This window comes from Pieris rapae, chromosome 3, assembly GCF_905147795.1.
Source record: "Pieris rapae chromosome 3, ilPieRapa1.1, whole genome shotgun sequence".
Taxonomy (NCBI): Eukaryota; Metazoa; Arthropoda; class Insecta; order Lepidoptera; family Pieridae; genus Pieris; species Pieris rapae.
Genome location: NC_059511.1, coordinates 6816503 through 6839231, shown reverse-complemented (window position 1 = coordinate 6839231; position 22729 = coordinate 6816503). Strand labels below are relative to the sequence as shown.

Genomic DNA, 22729 nt, shown 5'->3' with positions numbered 1-22729 from the left:
AGTTATTTTATTTAGATGGTAGTTTTGTAATTGTAGAAGTCTAAATCTTTACTTGTTAATTTAGTTATGCACTAAGTGATTCCTTTAATAATTTGTTATGTGATGACAACTTTTACAAGACGTCTTAAGCATTTAGTAGGTAAAAGAATCAATTATATTTTCTCTTAATTACTAATATGCATTCGTTGTTAATATTTAATATATTTTAAAATGTTTTATGAATTTCATAGAAATAATACTAAGCAGGTCTTAAACATAATATATTCTATACATTTAAAATCCTTTTTATTTTGATATGAGAATACTATAATATATTTAAAGATTAGTTGTGTTCACAACCGACTCACAACTTGATAATTTAGTGATAGTTATACGGTCTTAATAAATATAGAAAAGCACAATCCACAAATACAATATTATGATTATGAATTATTACAGCAGTAAAATTTAGAGAAAATACTACTATATCTTTGATAGATATGTGGCCTGTATAATATCTATTATATATCAACTTCTAATAAAGTCAAAGATTCACTATTCCAAGACAAAACTTAAACAAAATAGTTGCGAACTGGAACTTTTCAATCCCTAAATTTTTTTTGGCATGTTTTGTTTATTAAGTAATTAAAAAGTCCAATATTGAAATGATAAACTAAAACTAAATATATAATGACAATACACTCAAACAGCTGTTATTTTGTTCTTGGAGAAGATATTTTATTATTAAAATTTAGTTATAGCAACTCTTGTAGTTTATATTTGGTTTTGTTTGCTGGTTAGGTTCGAGGCTATAAATAATATAAATTTAAGTGAACGTTTTAAGCACAAACATTCTTAAATGAAGTAACCCGAAACCCCCCCTGGACATCCCGATTCCCCTGAAATTTGGGAAGAAATCCCCCAAGATGGTTTCACTCAAATATTGTTGTATACCGACAGAAACTGCTCACATATGTCATATTCACCAAGCTTAAGCCGGGTTTCCACCGCGAGCGGAACGGACCCATTAAGGACTCGGTCTAACTCGCAAGCGTAAACTGCATACTTGTATTCCCACCAACAAATAGTCGGGCGGAAAGGACTGAGCGAGCAGAAAGAGTTGAAAGGAACTCGCTCAGTTCTAGGGAGCGGAGCGGAGTAATTACCGATTCCGTTCAACTCGCAGTGACAAATTACATAGTAGCGTTTCCACACAGAAAGTGCTGAGCGGGGCGGTTCGAACGAGTAAAAAGTGATTGAAACGAGTCCGCTGTGGCAAGGTGTCGCCGACTAGTTTGAAACGGACTCGCTCGCGGTTTCCATCACCCGAAATTGTTCTCTACTAAGTACTAACCCTGTAATAGTTATTAAATTTTTCATCGTCTAAATCGTAGAATAGCCTATATTCCCCTTTCAATGTTCTTTCTCGAATGTGCTGGCATAACCAAAATCTCCGTCTTGCACGTTTTTTCTATGCTTAAGATAATACATATGTACTTTTTCTTTCTGTATACATAATCACTGTCTTCACTTGATACCGTGTCACTCGACAATATCGCAAATTCGCAACAAAACACTACCGCACGTTCAAAACTCCAACTGAACTCGCTCTCTGTGTAAACTGATTGTTCATTTTCCATGTCTCATTTTTCGTTCAGCTCGCTCCGCTGATTCCTCTCTCTCATTTTCCTTTTGCAGTGGAAATCAACAGACAAATCTCTTTGTTGGTGGAAATGTAAACCTATTTCATTTAAAAGGCGTCCGTCCCGCCTAACCATTTCCCACTCATTGCCCTTTCGCGGTGGAAACCCGGCTTTAAGATTCTGTATGAGAACTTTGCTTAACTTATAATTACTAATTTCCCTAGTTCACTTACCCCTGCGCTGGGGTGGGTTTAAAATTTAACTTTATATGTGAAATTTATACAGTAGGAATTTATTTAAAATAGCAGTATAAGAATTTAAAATTACACCAAAGGCCTGGATAAAAATGTGAAATTTTAAGAAGCGAGAACCGATCTCGGTGATGGCACATCACTGGTTTCCAATATATCATCATCCTCTTCATCATCACACGCGTCTTCTGGCTCACCTAAAGCTCGTACAAATTCTGTAATTTTTAAAGCCATATCTTGGTGGTTGTTACAAAAAAAAAAATTTATAAGGAAACTAGCCCCCTGGCGTAATAACGCGTTAAATATTAGCGCGTTTAAACAAACAAACAAAGAAATCTTTCCATATAGATTTATTTGTGAAGTTAGCCAATGTATATATAATATTATAGTTTCAATAACGATCCCGATGATTTTGTGTTCATTCTCAATATACATAGCTTCGGACTTTGGACTGTGCAATACAAATGTGTATTCAATTTAGGAACTCAATCGCAATTCAGAGTTACAGATCATGTTAATGTAATAAGGTTCCAAAAGGGAACGTCATACGAATATCGACTAAACGACATTTCTAGTGCCATTTCATGCCAAAGTCTGAATAAGTCTATGAAAGGAGATTAAAAAGTCAAGCTGCAATCCATTCAGAAGCTCATAGAAAAAGAATAACATAAAAGCGCCACTTACGGCCGAACAGCATTTATAAATAGCATATAATACAAGCTTAAATATTTGTAAACTATAAAATGTTTGGATACATTTATCAAATAAGTGACTTACCCAAGAAATCTATCCGACCGTCGCCATCGGAATCAACTTCTTTGATCATATCTTCGACTGAAAATAAACATAAGATTAGGTCTTATACAAAAAAATTACATGAAATTAAAATTGTAAGATTTAGTATTTCTAATATAATATTTACAAGACGAATAGTGTTACAAATACTCACTCTCCTCCTCAGACAAGTCTTCACCTAAACATTGCAATACTGCTCTCAAATCTGAAGCACATATGTAGCCTCTATTATGTTTATCGAAGACTCTAAATGCATCTCTTAGTTCCCTCTCTTCTTGTTCGGCTGAACTCGTGTTTCCACCAGCACCAGACATGGATTTTGAGAGAATGTTCACAAATTCTTCGAAACTTACATTGCCGTCGCCTGTAATCGAATGCGTATTTATTTTCGTTTTAATATTAGTTTATTTGAGTAATAGACTATGGTTTCAGTTTCTGATTGCCTAGAGTTACATATAGGTTAGGTTAAAATAAAAAAGTGAGTATTATTGGCCTAGTGGTTTTGGCATCTCATCACTGGGGTCTTAGGTTCGATCCCCGGCTGTGCACCAATGTAGGTACTTTTTGTTTGTGTGGGCATTTAACTCTCACTTGTACGGTGAAGGAAGACATCATGAGGAAACCAGCTTGCCGTAGGTTGGACCAAAAAAATGGGGCAGTGTGTGTCAGGTACATATATACAGGTCATTTGAGCCTATTAGAAATTATCTCAAGATCTATAAGGTTTGGTATATATATCGCTTGCCCCTGGGAACAAAGTCAAAAAAGCAAAATCAATTTCTCCCAGGAAAAACAAAAGAAGGTACTGATATTATTACCAGGATACTAAGTACATTACATATATAATTATATATCATTTTTTTCCTTTTCGACGTCTTAATCGTTTTTTTTATTACTTTACATTAAGAGCAGGCGTTTGACCGCCCTGAATTAACAAATGCTTGTTTTCTAATCTATACCATATCAGCAAGAGCTTTACGGTTTATATTTAATAGCATAACATACCGTCACTATCCACCTCCTGCAGCATATCCTGTAACTCCTCAACACGTGCAAATTGTCCGAGGCTACGCATCACCCGCCCTAATTCCTCCTTGGTTATAGTCCCGTCGCCATCTTTGTCAAAAAGGCGAAAGGCCTCGCGGAATTCTATAAAGTACAAAAGGTATTTAGTATATTATAAAAACAAATGATTAATATGAATACGAGGGTATTTGCAAGATTTAAAACTAATTAACTTCAAAGTGCTTTGATGCAAACATAAAAAATAATACTCTCTATGGTTAATCCTAGTATGTAGTCTTCTTTTGTTAACACAAGAATGTATATTTAGAATTTCGTAAGTAACAGAGAGGCTAAACAAATAAACATCTTTTTAAAATAATTAAAGCAGTTTACTAATTAAAAGTGTAGATTATTAAAATCTATTACTAATAAGTTTGTAGACCTGCTTCTCACCTTTCATTTGAGTTCGACTGATACCAGTTGTCTCATCAATGATTGATGCTTTTCTATCAAGTGCAGTGTTTGCAGCTGGCTTTAGGAAACTCACTTGCCTCTGCGAAGGCGGCGAAATTGATCGCATTGATGTTTGACTGTGAATGATATTTTTTAAGAATTAATAATTACAAAACAAAAACTAAACAATACAACTGTGTAGGAAGACCTGTGAGTATACAATAAATAATATTTAAAAAAAATAAACATGCCGACGGTCATCTCTCCGTACTAGTAAAAAACTATTACGATGTGAAGGCTGAGTTGCCATCATAGCCTATATGCAGATTGTTTTTTTTAAATGAAGCAGGCAAGCTAATCGAGCACCCGCTCAGTACAATACGGGCACATGCAAGCACGGCCTGGACATATCTGATACTGCAATACTACAATTTACCATGGACACCGTTGCGAGATCACTTCCCGTACCAGGGTACAAAGGTCCAACTGGGTTAATAAATTATAACAGTTTTTTTTATTAACCAGTTCACGTTTTGCGTGCTTTTCTGTCTCGAGTAGACTCAACATGTTTGATACAATCCGAAACAGTTATATTTAAATATTGTAACAAATAAATAAGCGGTGAATTCAAAAAAAAACCGTCGCGGGGGGGTCAATCGCATGAAGGGCAGGACGGAAGCTCACTGGAATGAGCGAAGTACAAAGTAAAGGCCCTCGCCTTCCTCGGTGAAGGCAGTTTTTACCATAGTCTGTTGTTTATAGCTACTGTTATTATTTTTGCCGTGCGGGCGGCTTTTAATTTGTCGTTAGCTATTGTGTTAGGTATATCGGTGTTGCGTCTGAAGGGTACCGGTATTAGTTAAGCGGGGCAAAGGGAGTACAAGTTCGAATTGATTGACGTGGAATAAGTGATACCTAGATGATCTTATGTTCCAAAATAAACGTATTTTTTTTTAATGGATATGTAACCAAATGCAAAACATGTTTAATTGAGAGGTTCAAGATAGTAGACACATTTACATTGTATGGTTAAATACACTTGGCACTGTAGTTATACATACCTTTCCGAAGGGCTAACAGCGAGATTGACCGTAGGTGGTCTTCGATTGTCATCTGGCGGTCCTGGTTCAGTATTGGTTGTTTGTCGTGTCTAATAAATTAAAAGTTAAACATAGTATATTTACATTTTTCTATTTGATACGTTCAAAATTCATATTATTTAGTAAAAAATCTGAAAAGGCTTGAACTTTATTTGAATTAATAAAAAAATTGTAGCACTAACAGTATACAAAACAATTTTAACATGGTTTTCTAGTTTTAATAAATAAATGTCTTATTAATTATATTTGTAATATAATTAGCTGATGAAATCCCTAAGCCTTGTCTTCGCTCTTATAATATTTACAATTTCTGCTTCGATCTTTATACTTGGCACTACAAATGAAGCGATAATATTTACCATAATGCCTTTGAGCTGATTCACCAAAGGCGAATCAGCGAAGAAATTGTTCACTGCGGAGAATATGTTTGCACTCTTAGTCGACGTTTCACGGCAGGCGCTCGGTCGCCCGCCAAATGATCCTTTTAGAAACCGAAAACGATGGAATAAGGACATTGTTTTTAAATATTCAATATTTTATTTATTTATTAACACTTCATTGCATTACATAAAAGAAAAAAAATATTTTACTTAAAATAAAAAACTCAGCTGTATAATATTAGAGAATTTCGTCTTCAAATTCCTTGCGACTGGAGGTACATGCAGTTTAGTTACACAAATATATTATGTTGTTAATCTAATGTTGAATAAAAAATAAAATAAAATTATGTAAACCTTCCACAAATGAAAGGAAGAATTAGGTTTACGTCGAATGACATGCGTATACGTTCATATTTTTTTAAGTCTCTTAGTCTTAATTAAAACTCAAATTATTTAGAATTATTTAAGCTCTAACCTAGGCAAGAAAATCCTTAACGAGTCAATCTCCGACTCGCCATCGAATAGGACAAAATCATAGTCGGAGTCTAGACCCCTGAATTTTGCTCTTTGCAATTTTTTTTAGTTTTTGCGCTTTCAGTCACTTCACAAGCCACACCACATGTTTATTTATTTATTTATTTATTTTCCATTAAATTTTCCTATCTTTACAGTTACAATGCGATAGAATTCCATTATATTACCCACACCAACTAACCTACATACAAACATTAAAAAATTAAACTAAAATTCCTAAATCTTATAACTAACAATATAGCAAGCAACTCTTGTGAACTCAGCCAGCGTACAAACAAATAGGTCCACCTCAATGGAAATTTTGTTAATGATCTGTATTGCTCGCGTAAGTGGCGCTTTGCTAACCAAGTTGGAATGTGCGCGCGGTACATCCAAAAGCTTAGACGTAAGCCTCAGGTTTCTACTTGGTACCCGTAGACCCAGTCTCTCCATTATATCCGGATTATGCACCCGACCCATAAGTATTTTAAATATATAAACGGTCACAGCTACCTCTCTTCTGAGGCGTAGCTGGTCGTACCCCACCATACCCTATGCATACACCATACCATATGTTGTTGATTCCAGGTAGATGGGAATAGGTCAGTGTGTCGGAACAGGTTGCATTCCATACCAGTACCCGGCCCATCTTCCATGGAATTAAACTCGGCGTATCTCCGTGTATCTCGCCATCGTCTCTTGCAATACTAGTTAGCTCAAGTAGATTTGGTACGTTGACGGAGGCAAGGGACCGGCGTATGATATGGTTAAGTGCGGCATGTCTAGAGAAGTGGCCTGAACTTTTTTGGCATGACAGTCGTGAGCTTGTCGACGATCCTACCACAACGACATTTATGAGGAGCGCAGACCGGAAACCCAAGCCTAGCACGCGCCGAAATTGTATTACAGCTCAAAACAATGCCAATTTGAGAAAATGACGAAATAACGGAATTTTGATATTTACTAATTGAATTATTAATATATTCAGAAATAGATTTATAAAAATGTAGAAAAGAAATACTGTTAACAATTTTGATATAGATTAATATCATTATAATTCATATAAATAATCAAATATTTTGGTTTATTACCAATTATTAAATCCTTTGGCTTTACGAAAACGATAACGAACATGATAACGACAACTAATTTAATCACCTACACATTTAAAGTGAAGCTTAGATGTATTCAGATTAAGTAGATACATATATATACATACATCACAATGTAAAACTCTATAATTCATTCAAATGTTTCTGTGATTTGCGGTGCATCTACTATAAAAAACTACTATAAAAAACCCGCAATTGGTTTCCTAGGCTAACAATAGGTATCTGTTCTAGTAAATAAAATACTCATATAAACAAAATATAATAGTAATAGAAATTTCTATTTGAATCATACCTGTTGGTGTATTTGTATCGTGTGGCATTCGCCTACCAAGGCACAGTGCATTCATGAGGCACCTCACAAGAACTAAATGGATGCTGGTCCCTGAGATGTGACCCCAGATTTTGATTTTCTACCGCGCATGCGTATAACCATCGACTTTAGGTTGAAAAGTAACTATTCTTTATTACTACAAAATATATACTCCTCTAATCTTCAACTATTTTGTCGTTGACTAAATATTTACTGTAACATTGCAGTAGGTAAAGTCAAGCTTTGGTCATTTAACTGTTGGTTATTATATTTTAGCGTATTTAAAAATTAAATAAATTACGAATACATATATGAAATAAGCGTTGGAAATGTAATTATAATAATATTTTACTGTTAAATAAAGACCTACAAATAACCATTTAAAATACGAGGAAATCTAATCTTGATATTGGACCATAGTTTCTTAAGTTTTGTGAATATTGAAATGTCTATGAAAAGAAGAGTTTAAATCACATCGGCAAAGTACATCTGTGATCTATGGTTGAATAACACGTCACTATTAAATGACAATTTTGTGGTGTTGCTATAACTCTAAAACATAACAAAAATATGGGTAATTATGTTAAAGATTATTTGGCATGTCGGTTTATTCCTCATACCAGGTTCCTTGAGACGTCTATTAATAATTTAATTTTCAAATTATTTAGTATGATTGATGTCGATGGCACATGATAACATTTCATAATTTGATTTTGTGATATTCTAATGAATGAAAATATTTAATGACTTGTATATAAAAATCCTATGAAACATGGCAATATATTTCAGTTTTCGATGATGATTGTTAAAGAGTGTTGTGTTATGCCATAGATTTTTTTATATTTAGTTTCTGTGTTAAAGTACCAGTTGTATTAGAGGGCAGCAATAGATTTTTTATATAATTTAATAAGTGAATTGGTTTGTTGATGTGAGTATATTTTTATAGTTTCTTTAATTTTTGTTAGGTTAGAAATTGCATCAATAACTGCTGACTGTTCAGAATGAGACAACTAATTTATTAAGCTTATTTTATTAGGGGCTGACAGCGGCTTATATAGCATTTCATAATTAATTGCCTATTTACGTGAATAGCAACTATTCAAATGATTTGAACAATATTGATGATACACAACACCGAAAAGTGTCTAAAATCGATATCGAAAGGGTAATTATAATTATTAGTGAGTGATGTCTTACGTTAAGAGCCCAATTTTGATATATATATTATTTAAACATTTCTTCATGTCTTGTTAACTATAAAATATTCTCTTTGTCACATTTGTTTTAAGTATATTTTTATTTACTCAAACGAATAAGTTGTTGCTTTTGTGACGCATATGCAAACTACAACCAGGAGAAAGTGCTAAGACTGTAAAGAATGAGGACACATAAATAGCTTAAGCTTAGTGGATTTGGAAAGAAATAATGACAAAACTAGCCAGCACTCGTCGGGCACGTAACCAAGCTGCATCATTAGCTATACCCCGCCAAAACTCTGTTTCTGACAATGGCAAGGTGCGTCAAAACCTCAGTCCAGAAGCTCTAGCATCTATGAGCAAGGAGCAACTGCGAGCAGAATGTAGAAAACGTGGCCAACGGACTTCAGGCAACAAAAATGAGCTGGTATATTATCAGTTGTATGTTGATGTGTGAATTTATTTGCTTGTTATGTCTTTTTGTTTAAGTTTTTATTCACAAAAGCATTGCTTGAGATTATGATTTTGTGCAATTGTTAGGTAGAAATCTTTGTGTGTTTTAAGTAATTCACAAGTATTAATATACAAAAGACATTCAAATTTTAGTAAGGGTCAAAATTGTCTTTTTAATCTCTATAGCAGACAAGCTTTTCAGTCTCATATTATGTGAACAAGAAAATTAGTGAAAGTTTATTGGTTCAAGTTGAAATTAATAAAAGCATAATGATCAATAATTAGCATTTGAACTACATATATTCATTGAATAGTGAATTGAAATTATAATTAATTAGTTATATAAACTTTATATATTAATACATATTAAATCATTTAAACTTTATGCAATTGCAAAGTAATGGTTGTGGAAGTACCTGGACAAATTAAATAATTATTTTTATATAGAGTAAGTGATGTGGTTCACAAGTTTGTGAGTGAAGAAAACTGATCCAAACATTTATCAGATATCCTCAATTTACTACTTTGATTTATTGATTTTTGTTTAAGTACAAGTGGATTATTGATATTTATTGATCAACTGATTACAAAGAAACCATACTTTGTGATTTATTATCTCCTCTTTTGGCTTATTTAGTTGATTAGGACAAAAATTAATGACTGTTTTTTTGTAGATACTAGACTAATTAGCCTGCATGTGTAAAGTAAGACTTGTATGTGCTTGCTGCTTTGCTTGCCAAATTTAATATATATCTTGCGTTTTCTTTGATTATGATTAGTCAAAATCCTCTTTATTCCAATTATTTACAGGCAAAACAATCCATAGTATTATATAAACTTAAATTTACGATAAATATTTAATTATCATACATAATTGTAATAGAATGGGTGGTAAAAATTATAAAGTTAATATAGAGTTCAATGACTTAAAACAGCTCCAAAAATCAATCAATTTGCTTTTATATACATTGGGTACGCGATTTGCTCTAATAACTTTGTTGACGTCGTTTAACCGGCGGCGGCTAATGGAATGATAAATTGGCTTACGTTACCGGAATTGCCCTAAAGTCACACTTGAATAGAAAGTGAAAACTACAAGTACTTATCATTGGAGTAAATAAATTTAAATAACATAATTTATATACGTTTTCATCTGTACTAGCTTAATGACAAAACAGTAAGATTCATGAAGTATGCACATATAAGGGAGACATGCTTATGTAATACAATAACTAATGTGTGTACGAGAATTGAAAGTAAAACGGAAGGTGAAAGTTCTAAGACGTCTAACTCAAGACTACAGTGGGTTAGTCACAGAGTTTCAATTATGACGTACCTATATTAGGTCTGTTGAAAAAAATATTTTGTATAAGCAGAAACAGACAGGTAAAATTTCCAAATTCGTAATTTTTATTAAATATGAATGCCTACAAGTCTTAGATAACTGACGTACTGAACGTCTCTATTCTTTTAAAAATGCTACCTTAAACAAAGGAAACAATAGAATATATGTGACTTTCGAGATTTATTCCAAAGTGTATGTACGTTGTACGTAATTACTCACACACAGGTCACTGGCTGCGCTGGCACATACCGCACGCGACGATCACGCCACTTTATTTTTGCATATTAAGACTTGGTCTGTAAACTTTTAATTATAGTAATCCAATAAGACTTAAATTATTTGAATGTCTGCCTCTAGTAAGTATCGTAAATCTAATAAAACAAAAAATACTTAATATTATTCTCTTTCAAGCCGAAAAATCATTATTTTTTTCTAAGAATCAAAACTGAACTTGAATTAATCAACATGAATAAAAACAAATGCCACACAAACATCTTTCAAAATGTTTGAACCTGGGAAACCTGAAATATATTATTATCAATAATAGAAAAACTCACAATCCATACGATTCAATTATAGTGATGTTACATTGTTAATTGTTATCAAATGGGAAACAAAGGCGTGGATTTCGCGTTGGAGTATTGCCACAACAATCAGCTGTTTGCAATTCGTTACGGTGATAGTAAAAATAGTGTCGTCTTGTATCGCTTGCTTTTAACTCTAGTTCCTACCCTCGGCAATATTGGTAATAACAGTACTATTTTTTAAAATATTTTGTGTGATATGTTCAGGGTGGCTTTCTTCTCTAAATGAACACCATGCTTTATATTATTTTTTGTTTAATTTCTCGCGTACGTTAGATGCCAAATCTTTTTCCGAGCAATTGTCATGAAAGTGTGACAACGGTCCTCAAATGAGAGTGAACGTTGTTGCATTTTTGGAAAGTGAAATGCTATTTTGTATTCGTGATGTCTTCGTCAGTTTCGACGGTGGTTACGAGCTAACCTGTCCAGTATAAGATTTCTTGTGATAAGTTATATACATTTGTAAGTATACATTACTGAAAACAATTCTGTCGATATTGCAGATTTATTTAATAAACTTGTCAAAGTGAAAATTCATTAGGCGCATGAGGGTAATTTTTTTACGGATAAAACGTCACGAAGATGTGCAGCGTTTTTGTTGATGAAAAGGGAGAGAGCGATGAGGCTGATTGAGAGAGACTGAGAAACGGAGATCGAGAAAATACACGCTATTAGTTGATGTATTCATTTAGTAGTTACATATTAGAACTTATGATGGCAATTCTGTTGCGTAAAGTCTTGTCCATTAAACGCAGATTTTTTCATTATTTATATTATCATTAGCACGTATACAGTGTGAATATGTTACATGTTCATCTATTGGGGCTTTTACCTTAGTAATAATTAATTTACAAATGAGTTCCACTTCTGACATATGTACTTTGTACGCACGCACTTTTTATATTTGGCCGTTTAAATTGTGCGATTGATGAGAAATCTTGTCAGATCTTATCTAGGTTAATTTTATTTTTATCTTGACGACACGAGACTTACCTAAATACACTTTACCTGATAACTGCAATAAGTTTACATTTTTTTTTGTATAGAACATTAATCATCACCAAATATTGTTTCCTAAATTAATAGCCTGTTCACGCTTTGTCAATTCATTTTGCATGTAGTGTAGAATATTGTCACGATTTCCTCGTGAATGTGCCTATTATGTATAATTGTCGGATGTTTCCAAAGAAATTTTGTTTTTTGTATTGAAATTTAATAGGTAGTTTCCAATTTAAAGTTAAAGAGAGTCAGCATTTTTGTAAATCGCTTTCTTAGACCCCAAAAAAATTGTCTTTACACCGTCTTAACAAAAACACTGTTTTCTTACCGATAATAAACAATTGAATACTAACGTCTAACTTATTATTGTATCAATTGTTATTTTTATGAATTTGTATAGAACTGAACATAGGTTATATTTTTAATGCGAAATCGAAGTTGGTAATTTGTCTAAAATTGTACATTAACTTAAGAGTAATTTTTCCTGTTATATTAAGGGCTTAAAAGACGACCACCCCTTGCAAAGGAACATCAATGAAGATTTTTTCAATTCAATTTGAACTTGCTGCAGCTTACATTTACGGCAAAAGTTTCGACATGTTTGATCTATATATATCTCTATGATCTTTCACGGTTAATACAAAAGTGCAAAAAAGCATTATAGTATAGTTTGAATTTCTTTGGCGGAGCTATTAGATGCGCAGTCATTAATATACATATAATGTAAATTCTAGAAATTTTCCCCGCTCAATGTAGATGTCGGGATGTGTACTGACCCGTTTATAACGGCTTCGGGTCCACCGGCTCCCGAGTCCCCGGATTTCCATCGATAATTACCTTAAATTTATAATACATTTAATATGTTTTTTCTAGCTCGCCCGCTTAGGGTACTACAAGCTGGCGGCTGCAGTGCAAACTGACACGGAGCAAATACAGCGTCCACGTAACGGGCTGCATCACGCGCCGTCGAAAGAGATTAAGTACGTAATTGAAATACAGATACCCGCAAACTTCTTTAGCATTAAACAAGGGGTGGGGGAAAGTTTGCGCATCGTATCGCACCGCGGGACACATACGTCTACTGATTTACCAATCACGCGTTCGACACGTCACTATGTAATAATAGTAGATATCTAAAAATCTCATCTGTGCAAGGACATTTGTTCAACATGATTGCCGATATCACGTTTGACTTCGTTCTCAAGTTTAAATCTTAAGTAGTTTCTAGACTCTTACCCTTATTTAAATATATTAATCCTTAAAACTAACGAATATTTTGATTGTATCACTAAATCGTAAGTATACTTTATCTGATTGACGTTTATATGTATATATAGAAAGATTTCACTAGGTAAATTTGAACATTTTTCATCACCTATATTTTTGCGTATGACTTGGTCCGATACCTATTGAAAGTACATTTCGGGTAGAAAAGTACAGAAGTCATGCAGAGATTTACCCTATGCCTTGTTTTTCTATAGCTTATTGCATAGCACATATAACTATGAAAGTTAATTTCATAGGATTAACATTTTAAAATAGTGTCTGCTCCATCCTAGGTACTGTTTGTCCTCAAATCGGGAACGCGCCCCTAATTGCTCTCTCGTAAAACAATGAAAATATTTTTCATATGTAACGCTTGTTTAAATATTAAAACTATTAGACATGGACCTGTTATTTCTATAACTTCAACGATATTATAATGATTTAACGCAGGTTATATTGTCCGGACTTTTTCAACATTTCATTTCCTCGGAAATCCATACGTTTTGTAATTTGTTATATAATCAAAAACGATTAAAGATCTAATATATCCGTATTGTTCGTATAATGGGAAAACATTCGCACATTATAGAAATATATATGTAATATAATGTACGTTCTCGATATATACTTAGATACATATATGTATCTATATATCGAGAACGTACGCGGTACAATCATTTTGAGATTTTAATATTATTTCAGAACTAAACCAGCCCCTATGGATACCGACAGCTTAGTGCTATGGAGGAGACCACTCACAACTTTGGAGTACTTTTTTCGGGAACTATTTATATTATGCTCAACGGGTTTACGAAGGTATATATTATGTATTATTTTATAACTGACGTATAAGGGAAGTACCTTACTAATTCCGAGGCTCTAAATGAATATAAAGTTGAATAATTTTAAGGAATTAGTTACATATTTGCAAATGTTTTTTTTTTAAGTTTTAAGTGACGCAAATGGTTAATGTTTTTAAAGTTCCGGTTTGAAGTTTTACGAAAAAGATTTACGATGTTTTTTTGAATGTCATCTATGAATAATTGATATTATCAATTAATGTTTGAATTCGATTATTTTACTTTATTTACAAGTCAAATCATTGACTCGTGGTGTAAGTTATGTTTAAATATTTATTTAGATTCTCCGGTGGTAAAAAATATATCATCACTGATATAAGATATTTATTTCCTATAAAGCCATACCAGCATGAATCCATAAAAGCATCGTTGTGGTGTTTTTTAGACTTAAAAAGTTTGAGTCTTTGGAATTTGGTGTCGGACTGTCGTATTTAAAGCATTCATAATTGATAAATTTTTGGTTTATAATTATAAATTATCTATTTTACAGACTGTTAGCGTACAAAGGTTTAGCAGCATCACTAATTGTTCTAGTCAGCGGTGTCGCCGCCTCATTTTATGTTAATGGCCCTCATCAGCCGTTTGTGCAGGTATTTCTTACTACCCTTTTGTTAGTTAGTTTCAAAGTATATACCTTACCATAAACATACTGTGCGACTAAAATCTGACATATCTATAATTGATTTTGTATACTGACAATTATTATTTCAACAATTGTATAACTAAAGTGGTCCAATCTTTGTGAAAAGGGTTCTTGCGTTGCGTAACCGACAATTTCAATTGAACAATTAATTCATACTCTTGAATTTTGGTACAGCGCTGTAACGGATGTAAATAAATTATTAATAATATCGCCAAACCACGAAACAATTTGGCGTAGGGACCTGACGACCCCATCGCCCACTGGTGAAATAACCTGTGAAAGAGGTTATTTCACCAGTGCAATCAGTCAACCCCCTTCCTAGTGGGAGTGCCATGCTGTTGCTTTCGGGCTTCAGCCAAATGGGCAGGCACGACCGGGGCAGTACCACTGTCTCACAGAAAACCGGCGTGAAGTGATGCAATAGGTTTATCTTATTGTACTCGCGTTTCGTTCGGTGAGTGAGACTCCCGGAGCCCATTCCCCCCCCCCTTCCCCAGAGTATGACGGTGCAGTTTAAAGAAAGATTACCCCAGGGGGGTACCACACGTGGAGAATCCCCCTCTGGGCGTCCATCATCGGAACAATCAGTATCCGGTGGTGGATGCACAGGCTGCCCTTCGTATTCTGGGGTGGGCAAAAACTGCGCTCTAAACAAAACATCCAGTTCTAGTTTTAGGTTTCGATCTCGGGGCAAACGGAAGAATTCGCCGAAGGCAACCCCTTCCACGCTCACAGTGGACTTCACCAATGTTAGGGGGCTCAACTCAAACCTAAACGCGGTTCACTTTCACCTTGAATCTGCGAAGCCGGCCTTATTCTTCCTCACTGAGACTCAGATATCCTCCCCGGCTGATACTTCTTACCTCTCCTACCCGGGGTACAAATTGGAACATTCATTTGTGCCGCGGGCGGGAGTTTGCGTGTACGTCAGAGAGGATATCTGTTCTCGTCGCCTCGGGACGCTTGAAGGAAGGGACCTATCTAACCTCTGGCTCCGCATAGACTGCGATGACCATCCGCGATTCTATGCGTGCCTGTATAGGTCCCATAGCGGAAATGACGAAACTGACCGACTCATCGAGCACATCCAAATGGCTACAGATTCCCTGCTTGAAAGGGTTCCTACCGCCGAAATCGTGATACTTGGCGATTTTAACGCCCACCATGCCGATTGGCTCGGCTCTGAAACCACCGATCACGCGGGAAGATCCTTTCACGACTTTGCTTTAGCCTACGACCTGACACAAATGGTCCCTGCGATTACGCGAATACCAGATGTGGACGGTCATAAACCCTCTTTGTTGGACCTTCTGCTGACTTCGCATCCGGAGAACTATCAAGTCTCCGTTGACCCGCCATTGGGTTCATCGGATCATTGTGTGGTCCGGAGTACTGTGCCATCTACGCGCCCTTCGCGGTCGCGCTTTTTGGGTTTTCGCCGTATTTGGCACTACAAGTCAGCAGATTGGGACGGGATGCGGTCTTTCTTTGCGTCCTACCCTTGGGGGCCTATTTGCTTTTCGTCTGAAGCTCCAGATTCCGTCGCTGCCTCTGTCGCCGAAGTGGTTCTGCAGGGAATGGAACTCTTTATTCCTTTTTCTGCGGTGCCGATCGGTGGCAAGTCTCAGCCCTGGTTTAAGCGTTCTTGCAAGACAGCCTCGCGTCGAAAGCGAGAATGCTTTAAGGCATGGGCAGAAGCGGCGAAATCTCGTGATGCTAATACCAGCGAACTCAAAAAAGCATATAACTCAGCCTCCAGGTCCTTCAAACGGGAAATCACTAAAGCAAAGTCAGAGCACATTGCCAGATTTGGCGAGAGATTGGCCCAACTCCCTTCGGGGACTCGAGCCTTCTGGTCTCTAGCCAAAGCTGTCCAAGGGAATTTTTGTCAGCCCTCCATTCCACCATTGCACAGGGAGGATGACTCGCTGGCCCACACTGCGAAGGAGAAGGCCGACCTTTTAGGCTGTCTCTTCGCGTCCAACTCGACTTTGGATGACCGAGGGAGATCACCACCGAGCATTTCACGGTGTGATTCTTCGATGCCGGAAGTTACATTCCGGCAACGTGCTGTCCGTAAAGCATTATCTTCCTTGGACATACATAAGTCGAGCGGGCCGGATGGTATTCCTCCAATTGTGCTGCGTACTTGTGCTCCTGAGTTGGCTCCGGTCTTAACGCGCCTTTTCCGGTACCTGTACTCGCTTGGCACTGTCCCGGAGTGCTGGAAGATCGCATCGATACATCCGATCCCTAAAAAAGGCGATCGCTCCGATCCGTCCAACTATCGCCCAATAGCGATAACCTCCTTGTTCTCCAAAATAATGGAATCCATTATTAATTGCCAGCTCCTGGAGTATCTGGAGGGCCACCAGCTGATAAGTGACTCTCAGTACGGCTTTCGTCGTGGTCGTTCGGCTGGTGACCTTCTTGTATACCTTACGCATAGATGGGCGGAGGCAATTGAGTCCAAGGGGGAGGCTCTAGCGGTTAGTTTGGACATAGCGAAAGCCTTCGATCGGGTGTGGCACAGAGCACTGCTCTCGAAGCTTCCAGCCTATGGGCTTCCCGAGAAATTATGCGATTGGATCTCCAGCTTTCTGGCCGATCGGAGCATCAAGGTCGTCATCGACGGAGCATGTTCCGACCTTAAACCCGTGAACGCTGGGGTCCCACAAGGCTGTGTTTTATCCCCGACCCTGTTTCTTCTGCATATCAATGATATGTTGCAACTTAGCAACATTCACTGCTATGCGGATGACAGCACTGGGGACACTCTTTACACTGGCCGGGCAAGTATTTCTCGGGCAGATGTCGATGAGTACCGGAACAAACTTGTGTCTGAAGTAGAAACCCTACTACGTGGAGTCTCTGACTGGGGCAGACTAAACCTAGTCCAATTTAACCCCAAAAAGACACAAGTTTGCGCGTTTTCCGCTAAAAAAACACCCTTTGTCGCTACTCCTCTTTTCGAAAACACTCTCCTTAAAGCCACAGCCAGCATTGGAATACTTGGCGTTGACATATCGAACGACGTTCAGTTTCGCGGTCACTTGGAGGGAAAGGCAAAATTAGCCTCCAAAAAGCTCGGTGTGCTCAGCAGGGCGAGACGGTACTTCACTCCGGGCCACCGCTTGCAACTATATAAAGCGCAAATTCGGCCCCACATGGAGTACTGTTCCCACCTTTGGGCGGGTGCTCCCCAGTACCAGCTTCTTCCACTTGACCGTATTCAACGAAGAGCGGTTCGAATCGTTGACGACCAAAATCTCTCCAAGCGGCTTGATCCTTTGGCGTTGCGTAGAGATGTGGGGTCTCTCTGCATCTTCTACCGCATTTACCATGGAGAGTGTTCAGAGGAGTTGTTCGGATTAATACCTGCAGCTGAGTTTCATCATCGGACGTCGAGGCAGAATACGAAATTCCACCCGTATCACCTCGACGTCCGCCGTTCCACAACTGCGCGTTTTTCCAGGCAGTTTTTGCCGCGCACCACCACTCTGTGGAACCAGCTGCCAACTGAAGTATTTCCGAACCAATTCGACTTAGGGTCCTTCAAGAAAAGAGCGTACCAATTCTTAAAAGGCCGGCAACGCACTCGCGAGCCCTCTGGCATTGAGGGTGTCTATGGGCGGCGGTATCACTTAACATCAGGTGAGCCTCCTGCCCGTTTGCCCCCTGTTCTATAAAAAAAAAAAAAAAAAAAAAAAAAAAAACAATAGCTGTAGAGACAGATATTAGTAAAAGTAGATATTTTTGTTTAAAACCAAAAAAAACTCGGGAATTAGCTGATGTTAATATTTTTTACTTTAGTAAGCAAAGTCAGAAACAACTTTGTCTGCCTCGTCAACCAACAACCTAAGTTAAACACGATTCTATTTCCAAGCACTTATGTGTGGTTATGGTGGCACGTATAGGTGTATTTGGAATCTGTTAAGAAACTAATCATCATTCGTATTTGCTACGCGTAATAAAAATACAAATCAATTACTTTTTTATTCACACTTCATTACATTTATACGAATAACATAATAAATATAAGACATGCAATAAGCGGCCTTATCCTTAACAAGCTATATCTTCTAGAACCCTATAATTGAGTAAAATCTTATAAATTAAAATTATTAAACCTCAATCAAAGCAAAAAAATTCATAAAACAATATTGACACTGTAAAAGTCACAAGGGTTTTTTGTGAGGTTTTGAAAGTTAAAATGTTATTAATATTGGCAGGAGGCAGTACTGACTCTTGCTTGGTGGGGCTGGTGGGTGGTCCTCGGTGTTTGCAGTTCAGTAGGTCTCGGTACAGGCCTGCATACATTCCTCCTATACCTGGGTCCGCATATAGCACGCGTAACACTTGCCGCGTACGAGTGCGGTGGACTTAACTTTCCTTCGCCTCCATATCCCAACGAGTATGTATATTGATATGCTTTAATATGTGTTTATGTATATGTCGCAGTAAAGTAGTTGAATCAGAGAGTTAATTGAATCTCTAGACAGTTAATTAAAGATCTATATTCAATCAAGTCGCTAGTATATTGATTTAAATAAAGCAGCGTCGTAAATTATTTGTCTGACCAAAAGCCAGTTTGTTAATAATGTACAAAGATGGCGGTCATGCTGATTGCATCATGATATTTAGTCTTTCTTTTGGCAAAGTGGTTTTTTGTTTAAAATTGAAGTGGCTTTGGTGAAATTGTGAATATGTTGTCGAATCCGCCATGATTATTTTATTTGTTATTGTTATTTCGGTGTGATCCTAAAGAATTAAGAGCTTGGAAATTCCGTGTTTTGTTTTTTGTAAAAGTTTGGGTTAGGTTAGTGTTGTTGCCTAGGAACGTTTAGGAAACTCGTAAACGTTTCGTTCACTTACTTATCTGACAGAACTTTAGCGACTTCATTGAATATCGATCTTTAATTAAGAATCTTTTAAAATATATAAAGCTAAATTATAAATACTTTATATTTCATACCCAAAGTACTTGTAACTGTTTGTACTCATAGTAATATTATCGATACTTTTCACTAGTGAAGTGGTTAATTGAAATTGTTTCCCCAGTATAATATGTCCGACGGAGATTGACCCCCAAAACACCGTGTCGATATGGAATATAATGGCCAAGGTTCGAATAGAGTCTATGATGTGGGGTATGGGGACAGCGTTGGGGGAGTTGCCCCCGTACTTTATGGCCCGAGCTGCTCGGTTATCGGGGGGCGGAGTAGCTGAACTTACAGCTGATGACGATTCCAAAACTGGCAGGTAATTATTGCTTTTTGTGCTTCAAAGTTGTGAAAATGTTTATAATGTAATCATCCCTTAACAGATATTATAATAATACATTTAGTGGTTTCATATGGGCTAACATTTCCCACTTTACTAAGCGCTGTTACTTTAAATCTAATTTTTTTAATTTTGTATTCATTCTCGGAATACTGTGTGTGGCGAAAATTAGTTGAATAAATAACGAATTTAACAAAGTCATAAATAGAACGCCATTTTTTTCGAGTCTTTAAAAATTACAATATAATCTTTGGAAATATCTTTGTCATCACTTATGTGTTATTCTCTATACTCCATGAATATTTAAATTCCCTTCTCGCTTTTCAGGGCAAAAGTAATGATCCAAAAACTGGTACAACGGGTTGGTTTCGCTGGTATACTTGCGTGTGCGTCTATACCAAACCCACTATTTGACTTGGCCGGTCTCACTTGTGGACATTTTCTGGTACCATTTTGGACCTTCTTCGGGGCGACGCTTTTGGGCAAAGCAGTAATCAAAATGCACATACAGAAGATGTTTGTGATAATTGCGTTTAATGAAACGCTGGTCGGGTGAGTTTTGTCTTTTTTTTACGCACATATTGTCGTCACACAAATATGCATGGAACAAACCTCTATATACACATTTATCTACAAATAATAATAATAATAATTTTTTTTAATAATAAGTAATCAACAGCTACTTAACACATATTATTATACAAAACACAAATACAATACACAAAGCCAAAACAGATTACACAGATTAAATAAAAAACAGAAAAATTAATGTTCACTTTTTCTATTAAATTTCAGCCAAGTTCTCCAATGGGTAGAACGGATACCGTACATTGGGCCCAAACTAGAGGCTCCCTTACTGGAGTTCCTCAGGAACCAAAAAGCTAGATTACATAAAAATGCCTCACAGACTGACAATCAAGGCTCAGTCCTCTCTATGTTATTAGAAAAGTTTGTTCTAGCCATGGTTCTATACTTTGTGGTGTCTATAGTGAATGCGCTCGCACAGAATTACAGCAAACGCTCCGCAAAGAAAAAGGGCAAGAAGAAGGATTAGGGTATGAAGGCCGCCGAAGCGGTCGGACTCGGTAAGAATTGAAAGACGATTAGAAAATATATTCTCCACACTTTTTATTGAACGATACATTAGAGTTTTTTTTTTAGCACGGCGGAGGACAGATAAGACTCAACGGCATCGGTAGTACATTGCTTTATACTCTATTAATCAGATTCAAAGTCGAGGTTTAGCTTGTATGACTTCCGTACGCCAAATTAGTTAGGGCACGGAAATCTAAGTCTCGATTCTGAATCTGGGGAATGATTTACGCCAATACCATAGACGACGCCGAGCATAGACTGTATAGGCTATTATAATATTCGAACTTGCTTAAAAAATGGCATTAAAGGGGTAATTGAGAGTAAGTTTAAATGATTTAAATGATACATACAGCTTAGGTATTGTAATTGTCGCGTTAGTCAATTTTAATTTCTTTAATTTGAAAAAAGAACGAGTTAATTGCAACACTTACATTACCTGAGATGTCTATGCTATAAAGTTACATATTGTCTATGATGCATTTATGGTTTTAAGCTGTCCACATAGACCCATCGGAAAGAGTCAATAAGTGAATAAGTAACGCAATTTTTGTATTTTTAGGTACCACATAGTTACCTTAGAAAATATTTTTTTTATTAAAATAGTATTCTAAAATAGTGTTAAGGTGAAATAACATCGTTTTTCATACATAAAAACAATGGTTTTTAATTTGTATTAAATATATTAAAGGCTATTTTAGTGTCTTAATTTTCTGTTTATGTGAGAAAATGTGTGTTTGTAATTAAAAGCTGTATAATTAAGCAGCTAATGCACGACAGATTATATCTTGCCCAATTATCTATAGCAAATATAATATATTAAGTAGGGTTGATTTTATCTATAAGCTCGATACTTAAGAAATAATAGTAATTTCATTAAAACAGTTGACATCAACTGTTAAACTCAAAGTTGAATAACTTGTAAGAGATAATAATTATAGCAATTTGAGTGTTGAGTGAGTGATTAGATGTTCTAACACCATTACAATTATAAAAATGTGTATGTAAAAAACGCACAAGTAATGAATTGCATTTATAATAATGAAAAAAATGCTGATTAAATATGGTAAAAATCTAATAATTCTATAATTTTTGATTATAGTAACATAAATAACAATAATATCTCTATAAATGGTCAAGACAATTACTGTCAACCATCTTGTTACACTTTCAATAATTTATTTTTAACTATCAGAAAACATTCTCATCTAATCTCTTGGATCATATAAAAGACATTAACTTTAAGAAATGGTGGTTTATATCATATGTAGTATGTAAAGATTTTTCTAGTGCATTGTTACCATTATATGTAACATAATTTTACTAAAGATGAGATGAGAGATGTCGTTATTTAAATATAGTCATTATGAAATAACATTGTTCCACAACTGTTCAGCAATAAATATTTAGAAGTGGTTTGGTTAATAAGTAAATGTTTGCAGAATGAGAAAGTAAAAATTACAACAC

General features: G+C 35.9%; 2 protein-coding genes across 2 annotated transcripts; one reads left to right on the top strand and one right to left on the bottom strand.

Moving 5' to 3' along the window:
* Positions 1-1796: 1796 nt before the first annotated feature.
* Positions 1797-7833, bottom strand: LOC110993160 (calmodulin). Its single transcript, XM_022259299.2, has 8 exons — positions 7524-7833; positions 5586-5707; positions 5188-5276; positions 4127-4263; positions 3674-3817; positions 2823-3032; positions 2651-2707; positions 1797-2088 (listed from the first exon to the last, which is right to left on the bottom strand). The coding sequence occupies exons 1-8, from the start codon at positions 7576-7578 to the stop codon at positions 1979-1981; spliced, it is 924 nt and encodes a 307-aa protein (XP_022114991.2). The 5' UTR covers positions 7579-7833; the 3' UTR covers positions 1797-1978.
* A 493-nt stretch (positions 7834-8326) lies between these two features.
* Positions 8327-21650, top strand: LOC110993156 (vacuole membrane protein 1). The gene is made up of 10 exons (XM_022259290.2): positions 8327-8469; positions 8896-9164; positions 12992-13098; positions 14087-14200; positions 14735-14834; positions 19120-19301; positions 19949-20149; positions 20498-20722; positions 20966-21255; positions 21332-21650. Exons 2-9 carry the CDS (start codon positions 8967-8969, stop codon positions 21222-21224), a joined length of 1386 nt encoding a protein of 461 aa, XP_022114982.2. The 5' UTR covers positions 8327-8469; positions 8896-8966; the 3' UTR covers positions 21225-21255; positions 21332-21650.
* The last annotated feature ends 1079 nt before the right edge of the window (positions 21651-22729 follow it).